Source organism: Balaenoptera acutorostrata, chromosome 17, assembly GCF_949987535.1.
Source record: "Balaenoptera acutorostrata chromosome 17, mBalAcu1.1, whole genome shotgun sequence".
Taxonomy (NCBI): domain Eukaryota; kingdom Metazoa; phylum Chordata; class Mammalia; order Artiodactyla; family Balaenopteridae; genus Balaenoptera; species Balaenoptera acutorostrata.
The window spans coordinates 57,741,627-57,754,207 of record NC_080080.1 but is presented as its reverse complement, the minus strand read 5'-3'; the positions used below and the strand labels follow the sequence as shown (position 1 = coordinate 57,754,207).

Here is a 12,581-nt window from a genome sequence, read left to right as displayed (position 1 = left end):
GCTAATGCAGACAAGGAACCCTCATACCAAAGACAGAAGCACTGTTCGTGAAGGTCCCATAGCCACTGACCCTTGAGGTGTCAGAGCGGTGCTGGATTCCTTTCCAATGGGGAGAAGGCTCTTTCCCATGTCTGTGCAGCAAGCTGTTACCTGGGCCCTGCTACAGAGCCGCCCACCTTCACAACCTACCCGGCCCCAGGGGAACCACTCTTTCAGCCTCTGTCTGGACTCCTTCCTCTGTCCAGTCCAGGAAGCTCAGAGAATGTTTTGCTATGCCTTGCATTGTCTTCTGCATCATTTCAGTACACCCACAATAAGCAAGCACTTTTCTCACTTCTCCGGAGTGCCATCACGTATAGATCAATGCAGGCAAATAAGTAGTGACAGGCCACGAGTTCAAATGGTCAGACCCCACGTCCTCACCTGGACTTAGCTGTGGCATCCTGCCACACATTTTAAGACGAAGGGAAGCTTGTGTATTCCTTAGTTTGATGTAATGTTGTATTTGATTCATAACTATACACTGTGAACCTGTTTCTACCTAAATTCCCTTTATTATGACTGTGAGGTAAATAATTAGGAAACATGGATTCTTATTTCCAGTTCTTCCTGAAACCGTTGGGGTGATAGTGACATGTATAATTTATCAATTTGGGCTTGTTTCTCTATCTACAAGATAAAGGATGAGTCCACATGGTTTCTAAAATCTCTCTCTGGCCTATTTTATTTGCTGCTAATAAAATAGAATATTTTCCTTCGTGTTGGTTTTCAGTGATGGAGGTAGTGACTATCGTGTTTTCTGTAAAAATAGTTTGGTATTATATTAGATTATCAGTTATTTCTCTGGTTCCAAACCTGTTTATTACCCTTCCACATACAGCTGAGATATAACCTGTGAGTTACACTATGTCCCAACTAGTTTATTAAAAAATTAGTATTATTTTCCCAATATAGTTCAGATCATGTTGAATTTAAAAGATTAACACATGTCCAATGAGAAAAAAAAATCAGCATGAAGTGTCTGTCCGAATATATTATAGCAGCCCTGATTTAAATAGGATGTATCATCCTGGTTTCTCATAGTTGCCAATGCCAAGGTACTATTAGACACAGACATATTCGACAGGGCAAACAAAATTGTTGATGTTTGTGCAAAGGTTCTCTCATATTAGCAGTCATAATATTTTTATTTAAACAGCCTTGGCAGTTTGGATCACAGTTTGAGAGTGCCTAATAGTTTGAGACTGAGTTTGTTTGTACTCTCTCATATGTTCAAGTGCAGACAACGTTGTTCACAGCACTTTCCTAGAAGGCAAACAAAGGATAAGACATTTCAGTACTGTTGGTGAAATTGGCATTTAGAAAAATATAAACTACTATCCATCCATACATTCCTTAAAAATCTGGAAATGAGATCTTTATAGACAACCATAAATCATAAGTATTGGCTGAGTGATTTTGCCATATATACATATATGAGATTTGGCACTAATGAAACAATATTTTACTTGTGATAAAGTAACATTCTACTTAGAGTAAGAGTATATATATGTATATACATGGCAAATCATATATATGTTACACATGACATATGGTATATAAATGTGTGTGTATATATATATATTTGTATATTATATATATAAAAAAGCATATTTATAGGAATTTGAAATATCCATTAAAACATTTTTAAATGCCTACACTGAGGCATTTTTGTAGAGTTTTACATACTCTATATTTTTCAAATAATAATTTACATCAATACAGTATTTCATGGTTTTCAGAACATTGATATGTACATGATGGTATTTAATTCTCTCCAAAAGAAAAAAAAAAAAAAAAAAAAAAAAAAACATTTTCTACATTTTGAAAGCTGAATCTTGGAAAGGATGAATGACTTTTCCAAAGTCACATAAGTACTGAAGGCAGATATGGAAATCCATGTCTTCGGATTCTGAATCTAGTATTTTTTCTAATGAGCTATAATACCTATCTGTTTAGTGATTAATGGCATCAATAAAATCAATTATCCTTAGTCTTCCACTTCTTACTTTATAATGAAATGTACTCTTCATTGTTGAAAGAAAAATATTCCTGTTAAGAAATGAGGACAGATTTTTTTTTAACTTCACACAATTCTTGCATATTCCCTTAGAAAGAACTATTTTATATTATGTCCAAAATTATTTTATTCATTTTGGTGGAGGTGGGGTTTGGGAAGAGAAGAATCATGGACGTATTTCCCTCCACCTTGTACAAGTGAGAAAGATGGGAAGCCGTCCTGAGAGGGAGCAGGATAGACTCAAAAAAGTATAGACTTTGGAATTAAGCCAACGTGGATTTTAATCCCAGCACCACCACATTTTCCTGGCCAAATATCCTTAGGTAAGTCAGGGTCTGACTCTTAATTTTCTCACCTGTTAAATGGGCTAAATAATCTTATTTTACAGGACTATTATGAAAATTGGGTAAATAATACATGAAAACATGGCGACATCGTAGCCACATAAATGTTAGTTTTTATTTGTGTCAATTGATCCAGACATCAAACAGACAACACGTAAGCTTTGCTTCCCTAGTTTAAATTTCCTTTTCATGCTTTTGGTTGGTGTTGATCTGGAAAACGCTAAGAAATTCATCCTGGTGTGGCGCAGAGGATCAGCAACAACTCTCAGTCCCTGTTGAAATCTTTCTTGCACAAATACATGCTTGTTTTCCCTTCCACGCCAATCAAAGAATTAGGCAAGACAATTTTTAAAATTCTCTCTAGTTTTTTATTTTCTCAATCCTTGCACATTTTATAATCTTTATGATCGTACATTTATCTGCCAACATTCCCCCTCTCCCATTCTTATAAAGCAAGAGGAAAAGAAAAATTACATTGACTACCACTGTTTTAGAACAAGCTATCTGAGTGATTTTATATATAGGTGTTGGAGTAGGTGAAAAAAATAATGAGAAACAGCTCAGTCACCCCCAACATTTTCCCATCCACTAGCTCCCTCCTGATGGTGGTCTCTTTCCCATCCCAGGCCTGAACCTGAATCAAAGAGTCATCATCTAAGGTTACCGTACTCTGAAAAACAGGCAAGACCAAATTCAGCTCAGATTGTCATATTTGAACTCTAAAATTTTATCAGGTGCCAAATTCTTTTCAGCTGTTGTGATACTCTCAGGTAGCTTTAGAATGGTGTTTACAATTCCATTTATTTTAAGACTCTGTCAACAATAAATTTGTTGGCTGATTCTTCTGGGGTTAGAAAAAGTTTTATAAGAGTGAAAACAAAATATCTTGAGTAAGTAAAGATTTTTTAAAATATTTTATTGTATAGGCCAAGTATTATCTTTCTGCATAAAGAATCACAGGTAAGTTTCAACCTTAAAAATGCACATGAAGCTAATTCAAACCCCTACTGTAAGATCAGATTTCCTCTTCCTACCTCAACAATATATTCCGCAACAGTTTATGGAAAAACCCAAACGAACTTTTTGGCCAACACAATAAAAATAATGATAATAATAATCACAACAACAGTAACTACCACTTATGTAGCACTATTTATTGTGTGAGACACTCTTCAAGAGTATTAATATAATAACCCATGTAATCCTCACAACAATTTTATGACGTAAGTACTATAATAATCCTCTTCTGCAAATGAAAAGATTGAGTCAGCAAGAGTCTGTGACTTGCCCAAAGTCACATGGTTGATTGGTGGCAGAGGTAGGATTCACACTGAATCAGTTCTGAGCCAGAGTCTGCATCTTGCTCCACAAAGTTTAGAGATATCTCTGATTAAACTCTACTCTAGTGCAATACCATAGTATATAATCATTGGGAAGCATACATCTCAGAGTTTACACGTCTACCAAGTTGGGCCTTCTACCAAAATTACTTACAGTCTGTCCCGTGACAGAGATAATGATGGTCACCAAATTTTCTTTCTGCTCTCCTATATTTTTCAGCCTTTTTATTCTAGTAGATTTTTAATTTACTATGGTCATCTTTATTAAACATTTTTGGTCAAAATTCTTCTTCCATTTGATATTATACAGGAATTTGAAGTCTCATATTATTTAAGAACTGTCTGATAATGTGGTATTCAGTTCCTTTTGTCAGGACCTCACCCTCCATATTGTTTAACAATCCTCTATTGAGTGTATTCATTCAAATGATAAATATTTATCGAGCAAACATTATGTAACAAACACTGGGTTCTGTAAAACAGAACAGACAAGAAATTCTTTCTTTGAAGATCTTACATTCTAGTTTGGGGGAACAGAAAATAAACAAAAAAATATAAATAAATTGTGTAATATAAGTTGTGTATTCAATTTGGAGCCCATAAGATGAATGAAACTGTGTGTGTCACTTCCAGGCTGAGGCAATAAAAAGCCCAGTGTGTCTTTCTCTACCTTGCTGACTGAGAACACAAACTTCAGATGGTCCAACTATAAGATAGTTGAACCTCCTTTGGCCTGGGCCCTGGAGAAATTAAGAGGGGCAGATACCATATGTCCCCATTTCTTGCCCCATTCTCCCCTTACACAGAAACTTCTCTGACTCCACCACAACACTGAATATGTACTATGAGTTAGAACTCCAAATGTGTAAGCCACTGAGAGCTTGTGGATAATTTGTTACTGTGATTGATATGACCTCACGTATACTGGCTAATACAAGTTTTATTCGTTGTAATTCTATGTGTGGAAAACTGCTGCAAAATAGAAAGATAGACGTTTTGTTTCTGAGAGAACAATCTAAAGAAATAATTCTCAAAATGTGTTCTGCTAAGCATCTGCATCAGAATTGTTAAAAATACAGTTTTCAGGTACTGGCCCCAGATATCAGAGCCTCTGGGATGAGACCTAGAAGTAGGTATTTTTTACAAACATCCTGAGAGATTTATGTGTGTATTAAAATTTGAGATCCTCAGACCTAGGCTGAAGTCCCAAATTAATCTAACACAGATTTTAGATATGTTTGCTATAACTGCTTACTTACTTGGGATGATTTCAAAATTAACATTCTTATGAAATTTATCTGAAAGAGTGTTGAAGGTCTCACCTTAGTTTTATGGCCACCTGGTGTGGTTTCCTCAAACTCTTCTCTCAGTTTAAAGGATTCTTCCAGATCTTTATTTCTTCCCTTACATTCTTACATGTTCACATGTATAGGGTTTGTTTTTTCTATTATGTATTTTTACTGTGGTAAAATACATATAACATAAAATTTACCATTTTAACCATTTTAAAGTGTACAATTAAGTGACATTAAGTACATTCACAATGTTATACAACCATTGCCACTATTAAAAATTCTATACATACTAATACTAATATTTATTCATCTGTCCCCTTATTGATGGGCATTTTGTTGTTTCCTTTTTTGTTGGTATTACAAATAATGCTGTAGTGAACATCATTGCACACACAACTTTGTGCAGTACATGTAGGAGTATATTCTATGGAAATAGTATTACATATACTTCAATACCTAAGTTAAACTTCTAGGAGAAGATACATTGGGGAGACACTGTAACATGGTTCATGGAATTCATATTGTGAAACATGATGGCAAGATGTGACAGGTTGGAAAATTGTTCCCAAAGATACTCACGTCCTAGTCCCTGGAACCTGTGAATGTTACTTTATATGCCAAAGGGGGCTTTGCAAATATGGCTAATTTAAGGATCTTGAAATAGGGAGATTACCTTGGATTATCCAGGTGGACCCTAAATATAGTCACAAATTTCTGTATAAGAAGAAATTTTCCTTGTGAGAAGAGGAAGAGGGATATTAAACTACAGAAGAGGAGAAAATGTGACAATAGGAGCAAAGACTGAAGTGTTGTGGCCATGTGCCAAGGAATGCCAGCAGCCATCAGAAACTGGAACACAAGATCTATTCTGAAAATCCTCAGAAAATTTAGAGCAAATGTTTGCAAAATGATCATTTTTTTTAAATAATTGTGACTTTTTGCTTAAAATCATTTATTGAAATCATTTGCCATTTAGTATATGGCACATGCATGTTTTATCTATGTAAATCCGTGGTCAATTATATGAGAGGAGGGGTTATGTCAATTTTAACCAGTTTTACGCAGAACTGTATCTAGGTGCTAAATTAATATTTATTGTTTCTGTGTGAAAAACTGAAGGGAGGGGTTCACACAGAGCAAGTTCTGTGCTATCAAAGCTCCCATTTTTACTGGCCATGATATGCAAGTAAACATGGCTCACCCAGTTCTTTCATATATTCTTCAAAATTTTCACAAGGAATGGATTTCCATGTTCCCCGGAACCGATCAACCGTTCTGCCTAAGTTGACTTTAAAGAAAAATAGCATCATATGAATGAGTATGTTCCCTGAAATAGTGTTGGAACCTGTTTTTAATACAATTCTGGTAGATAGTGCAGAAAAGTCAGGGAAAAAAATAAGACACTCTAATCCTTGTCATCTTCCCATCAAACCATCCAAAGCCGGAAAGCTCTCTCAAATGTAAGTAAGTCAGGATGATAATGGAGCATGGTACAGATTTTAGCAGGACTAGATATAACTTTTCCATCTCTAATTTAGGATCAAAACTGGATGTTACAAATTCTCTCTAGTTCCTTCCCTAAGAACTGCCGCACACACAGAGCAATGTGTAAGGGGTAAACCTAGGCAGCTGTGTTTATGCCATAGGACCCCTAAGCTCCAGCTCTTTCTCTCTCTTTCTCTGAGCAAGGATGATCTAGAAAAAAAAGCCAATTTATCAGCTGTTTAGCGAGCTTATCATATTCTCAGTTTTGATACTTTGAACTAAAAACCAGAGACTTCAAGAGAAATGGGAACATATTGTATATGTATAACTGATTCACTTTGTTATAAAGCAGAAGCTAGCACACTATTGTAAGGCAATTATACTTCAATAAAGATGTTTAAAAAAAAAAATAGGAAGCAAGAATGAAAAAAAAAAAAAAAAAAAACCAGAGACTTCATGGATGGCATTTGGCATTTGAACCAAAAAGCTAAGTTTAGTCAGGGCTAGAACAATCATTTTAAGTCATGTACATATTGAGCAAGAGAATGAAGCAGAAAAAAAAGGAAGGAAATACAGCAACTATACTTCAATTAAAAATAAAAAGTAAAATAAAAAGAAGCAAAGAGATCGTGTTATATACACAAATACACAAAGACTTGTTGTTGATGCTTTTCCATATGCCAGCTCAATTTCGCATAAGCTTAGATAGTCGTCATTGCCATGGGAACACCAAATATCTTCTTAGTAAATCCCCCTTAATCTAGGCTAAATTCTGCTCCTTTCAACCTTGACTGTAACACTTTGATGTCCATGGATATCTGTAAGGAATCAGAACAGAGGAAATGAAATATAATAGTAAATACACCAACTAGAGAAGAGGAGTCTCTAAAGGATAACTTACAAAACAAGCACAGCCTTACACATACCATCAGCCCCAAGGACATCATTGTTAATTCTAGGCAGTGCTTGATGTCCATATTCTGACACAGAGTTATTAAGAAAAAGTGAAATTAATTAAAATCTTTTTAAGACAGGAAAGGAAATACAACGTTCTATAACAATTCCCATTAAAATGTTAAATGTCCACTATCTAAATATCCGCAAAGACACTTATCCAGGCCAATGGTCTTACCGAAAATTATTCAACAAACATTTATGGAACAGCTAGGATTATACACCTAATATGAGGCTAAGCAATTTTGCAGACACCATTGATTTAATGTCCTAACTAGAATTGGAAAAGATACTATAGTTTGTTTCTGTTTTTCTTCCTTTCCTATGTTAGGCAGTTCAACGTTATGATTTTTTTTTTTACATTAATTTGTACAATTTGTAAAGTTATGCCCACTCAATTGAATAGGCATGAGGCTGACTCCAGGAAATGACTCACCTATGAAGGTACTAATGAGATTAAAATTAGGCACCAAAGATGTTAAAATTCCTTGGATTTTTCAAGAAAATGTCCACTGTGTTGCCTCATATGTTGGATGCACATTGATCCCCCAACATAAGGAAAATCACGTATAGAAAATCTACTCCTCACTGCTTATGGGCGGGTGGGATTATCTCTTGTGTTGATGAAAATGTTCTAAAATTGGTTCTGGTGTTGGTTGCACAAGCCTGTGAATATACTAAAAACCATTGAATTGTGTACTTTAAATGGGAGAATTGTGTGATATATTATCTCAATAAAGTGGTTTATAAAAAAATTTTTTAAATTAAAAAAAAAATAAATAAATAATAAATAAATAAATAAATAAATAAATAAATAAAAAGAAAATCATCTCCTCAAAGAAGTCACTTTGGGAACTCAGCGTTTGTGTCCATTGCTGGCAGGTTAGGCGTTCAAAGATGTCGATGGACCAGAGCAGGGCGCAGCCTCTAACTCTGCCCCCGTGGTCCCTCCGTTCCTGTGATCACCGTGTCAGTTCAAAGACCGGCCAATGTACACTGGCCTAGTCATGCGTCTGATTGGTTGTTCCTGCCTTTTCTGTGATGAAGGCTTTCTGGTGTCCATTAATATGTGTATTAAAGATCTTTACACATTATCCCCTTTCCTGTAAGTACATCCATATTCCTTTATGCCAAACTTCTTTGTCTCCAATTTTTTAGTCCTTTTCCTTCAAACCCCTGACCAGCCTATCAGACTGTATTCCCCCATGAGGATGTGTATATTCTCATCTCAGGCCACTGCTCCCTCCACACAAAATTAGTAACAGGAGCACCACTCTGAGCTTTGTCCATGGGGACGATTTTTCTCACCACTGGTTTTCAAGTACCCTCCCAACCTGAGTATAATCAAACCACTGCTCACTTTCAGCCTGCATCCACTCGCTGAGCTGAGCTATCCATAACAGATGTCCAGGCTTCTCCCACTGCTTCAGCTGGTCACACGCGACACCCCTCCCCCCCTCCAGCCCCCACCCCAGTTCTAGGAACGATCTGAGGGGGTGGGTGCTGGTACTCCTGTGGTGGGTGACATGGTCTGGGCTACCTGCTCATGCAGTTACCTCATGTCTTCTGGTCTTGTTTAGCCTCGAACCCAGTTGCACAATCTCTATCTCATGTTGGATTGCTGCTGGGTCTGCCTGAGTTTATGACTCTGTGGGTCTGACAGAACCCAGATCGTAATGGACAGTACCAGACCCATGGTTACTTAGTGTCCTATAATCAAGAATTCTGTCTCTACTCAGCCCCCTTAACACACCAGGAACTCTTTTTCAAAAAACATATAAATTTCCGTTGCAGATGACATGGCCTTGTTCCCAAATGCCAGAGGTCTGTGTTGGCTGCTCCCACCCAGGCTTCACCTATGTGCCACACTGCATCTTTTCCCGTCACTAACCCCTCCAACAGCATAGGGTTTGCCAGATCATCTGGCCCAAGCAGCAGGGTTGCTTGCATTGCAGCCCTGACTTCCTGTTCCAGGCCTCACTCAAAGCAGGGAGATTTACTTGTCACCCACTATATGGGCTGGAACACATTCCTAGATATAGGATATGTTGGCATCATAGGCCAAAGCATCCTACCAGGAATTCTTTTTCCTTCTTTCTGGTAGAAAGGTAAGATGCAGCAATTTGTCTTATGGAAGAGATGTCTTCACCTGCCCTTGACCCACCTGGATCACTAAACACTTTACAACAGTGGAGGTTCCCTCGGTTGTCACCAACTTTAACTCCCATACTTTGCAATCCCTGTGTCTTACCAACACCTCCAGTACGCTAGCCACTTCTTGCTCACCCTCCTAATCAACACAAGGTTGCGCAGGACGTCCAGACAACCTGTATATTATCTGATTATATTATGACAGAGAGCAGGTGGTAATGTAGCCCCAGACAAACCTGTAAATGTATATTGTTATCAGTTCTATGTAATTGCAAACAGTCTCTGATCTTTCCTGATCGGGACAGAAAAAAATGCCAAATCCCTGTCTGCATGCCATGTACCTGAGGCCATATTAATCTGCTCTTGCAAAGGTAGCACATCTAGCACAGTAGCCACAATTGGGGCTATTATTTGAGCTTGCTGTGGCCTACAGTCATTCTCCAAGATTCATTTAGTTTGTACAGTGGTGAGACTGGTGAATTAAATGGAGCTGTGATATGGACCACTATCCCTTGCATTCTTAAGATCCTTTAGAGTAGCATTAATTTCTACCATTCCTCTTCATCACCACCTCCAAATGCAATATTTTTGGATTCACCATCTTAGCCAGGACTGACAAGGGGATGGGGATAGAAAGGATGGGAGAGTAGAGGTGCAGTTTCAAAAGATTCCACGTCACCTTCTCACTATGATAGCTCATTTGGTTTGAATGAGAAGAATTCAAGATGGAGGCTACTGCAACAGCCACCTACATCAATCTCAATTCTACATTCAGGGACTGGGGAGGTGACCACTGGCTGGGTCCACGGACCTACTGGACCTACTGAGAGCCAGACTCTGACCAGGATATTGTTTATTACTTGGCCCCGGTATGCCTCCTCTCTAATATGATGTTTTGGAACTCTGTGAATCAATGTTAATTCAGATCCAATACCCTCAAAATATTTGGATATTCCTCTTTCCCCAGTGTGTATTTTCTCAGCTGAATTACCATAGGTCTTTTTGAGGAAAATGGGGGAAATTAACATACTATATTTTTTCCCATGATATTTCAAGATACTTCCTCCTATGGACTTGGCCACCTCTTCAGCCAGTGGTTTCTGGGTCTGAAAACTGCCTGAGGTCTGAGATCTGGGCAAAGGATCATGAATTTCTATGGGGGTGACCACCCTCAGCCTACTGTTCATCTATTCTTGCCTTCTTTTGATTGTATGGATTAAGCAGTACCCCCATTGGTTATTCATCTATTTTGCCTTTAGGGGCGCCATGTTCTATTAATCGTCTCCACAATGCCCTCCAAGTCAAGCCCCCTTAGCTGCAATGCCCTGGCTTTGGCAGTCAAGTGCTGCCACCCGGCCCCTATTTTGCTTCAGTCTCATCATCCCCATTTCCCCATTGCTATCAATGAGCCAATGGATTGATTGACATAGATGTAATACAGATAAGATATAGATATAAATATTGGTTCTCTTTTTACAGAAAGGTATTGTAACTATATTGATCCATCACAGAAGTACAGAGCTTATCATATTCCTGCAGAGAAGGAGAGAGGAGAACCCCACCATACAAGAGTTTCCAGTGTTTTGGAATATTGAACTTGAGTTATTTCAGCTAAGCAATTTGTTTTTGTTTTTTTTTAACATCTTTATTGGAGTATAATTACTTCACAATGGTGTGTTAGTTTCTGCTTTATAACAAAGTGAATCAGCTATACATATACATATATCCCCATATCTCCTCCCTCTTGCATCTCCCTCCCTCCCACCCTCCCTATCCCACCCCTCTAGGTGGTCACAAAGCACCGAGCTGATCTCCCTGTGCTATGCGGCTGCTTCCCACTAGCTATCTATTTTACTTTTGGTAGTATATATAAGTCCATGCCACTCTCTCACTTCATCCCAGGTTGCCTTTCTCCCTCTCTGTGTCCTCAAGTCCATTCTCAATGTCTGTGTCTTTATTCCTGTCCTGCCCCTAGGTTCTTCATAACCTTTTTTTTTTTTTTTTAGATTTCATATATATGTGATTTGAATTGCATTGGAGCTGGACAAGGCATAGTGCACACTCTGCAGAGACTGGCATGCTAGAAAAACTCAGGCTTCACTCATTTGCTATTCATTCAATAAACTTTTGAGTGCCTCCTAAATGAAAGACCCCTGTGCTAGGCACTGGGTGTATAATGGTGAATGAAAGAGATGTGCAAAATGTTTCCAGCATTATGAAAGAGAATCTGAAATTATGCTAAATTCCCCAATGTTTCCACATGGAGATCTCTCTGTATGGTAAAAGTGTGGAGAACCGTTTGCTATTTTAGAGCAGGGGTTGGCAAGCTATGACCTATGTACTAAATCCAGCCACCACCTATAGGTGAAGATTTATTGGAACACAGCCCTACTTATTATCTATGGCTGCTTTCAGGCTACAACAGCAGAGTGGGGTAGTTGTGACAGACACCAACCACATGGTTCGCAAAGCCTCAAATATTTACTGTCTGGACCTTTATAGAAAAATATTTGCTAACCCCCATTTTAGTCTCAAGTGTGATATTTAAAACTCAGGATCATAACAACTACTGTGTTTGTAGGCTTTCTTTGCTTGGGATACAAGAGTGGTGGATAACATTTTGCCTACCACAGCTTTTTCATCAAGAAAACACACTTTTATAATTATTTCACAGATAATGCCAACAGAAAATTTAATATAAAAAGCCAAGCTCATTTTACAAAAGTCATGTGAGACAGATAGTTATCAGTAAATACAAATGAAATATTTTTTTTAAATTTTTATTTATTTATTTATTTATTTATGGCTGTGTTGGGTCTTCGTTTCTGCGCGAGGGCTTTCACTAGTTGTGGCAAGTGGGGGCCACTCTTCATCGCAGTGCGCGGGCCTCTCACCATCACGGTCTCTCTTGTTGCGGAGCACAGGCTCCAGACGCGCAGGCTCAGTAATTTTG

At 37.9% G+C, this 12,581-nt stretch overlaps 1 protein-coding gene across 1 annotated transcript in view; it reads right to left on the bottom strand.

The window, feature by feature from the left end:
- Positions 1–1,230: 1,230 nt before the first annotated feature.
- LOC103016072 (fatty acid-binding protein 12) overlaps positions 1,231–12,581 on the bottom strand; it is a 46,833-nt gene continuing 35,482 nt past the window's right edge. Inside the window, 5 exon segments of the mRNA XM_007185127.2 lie at positions 1,231–1,305; positions 2,972–3,073; positions 5,066–5,154; positions 6,240–6,326; positions 7,450–7,503. Coding sequence (XP_007185189.2) covers positions 1,231–1,305; positions 2,972–3,073; positions 5,066–5,154; positions 6,240–6,326; positions 7,450–7,503 — 407 coding nt within the window.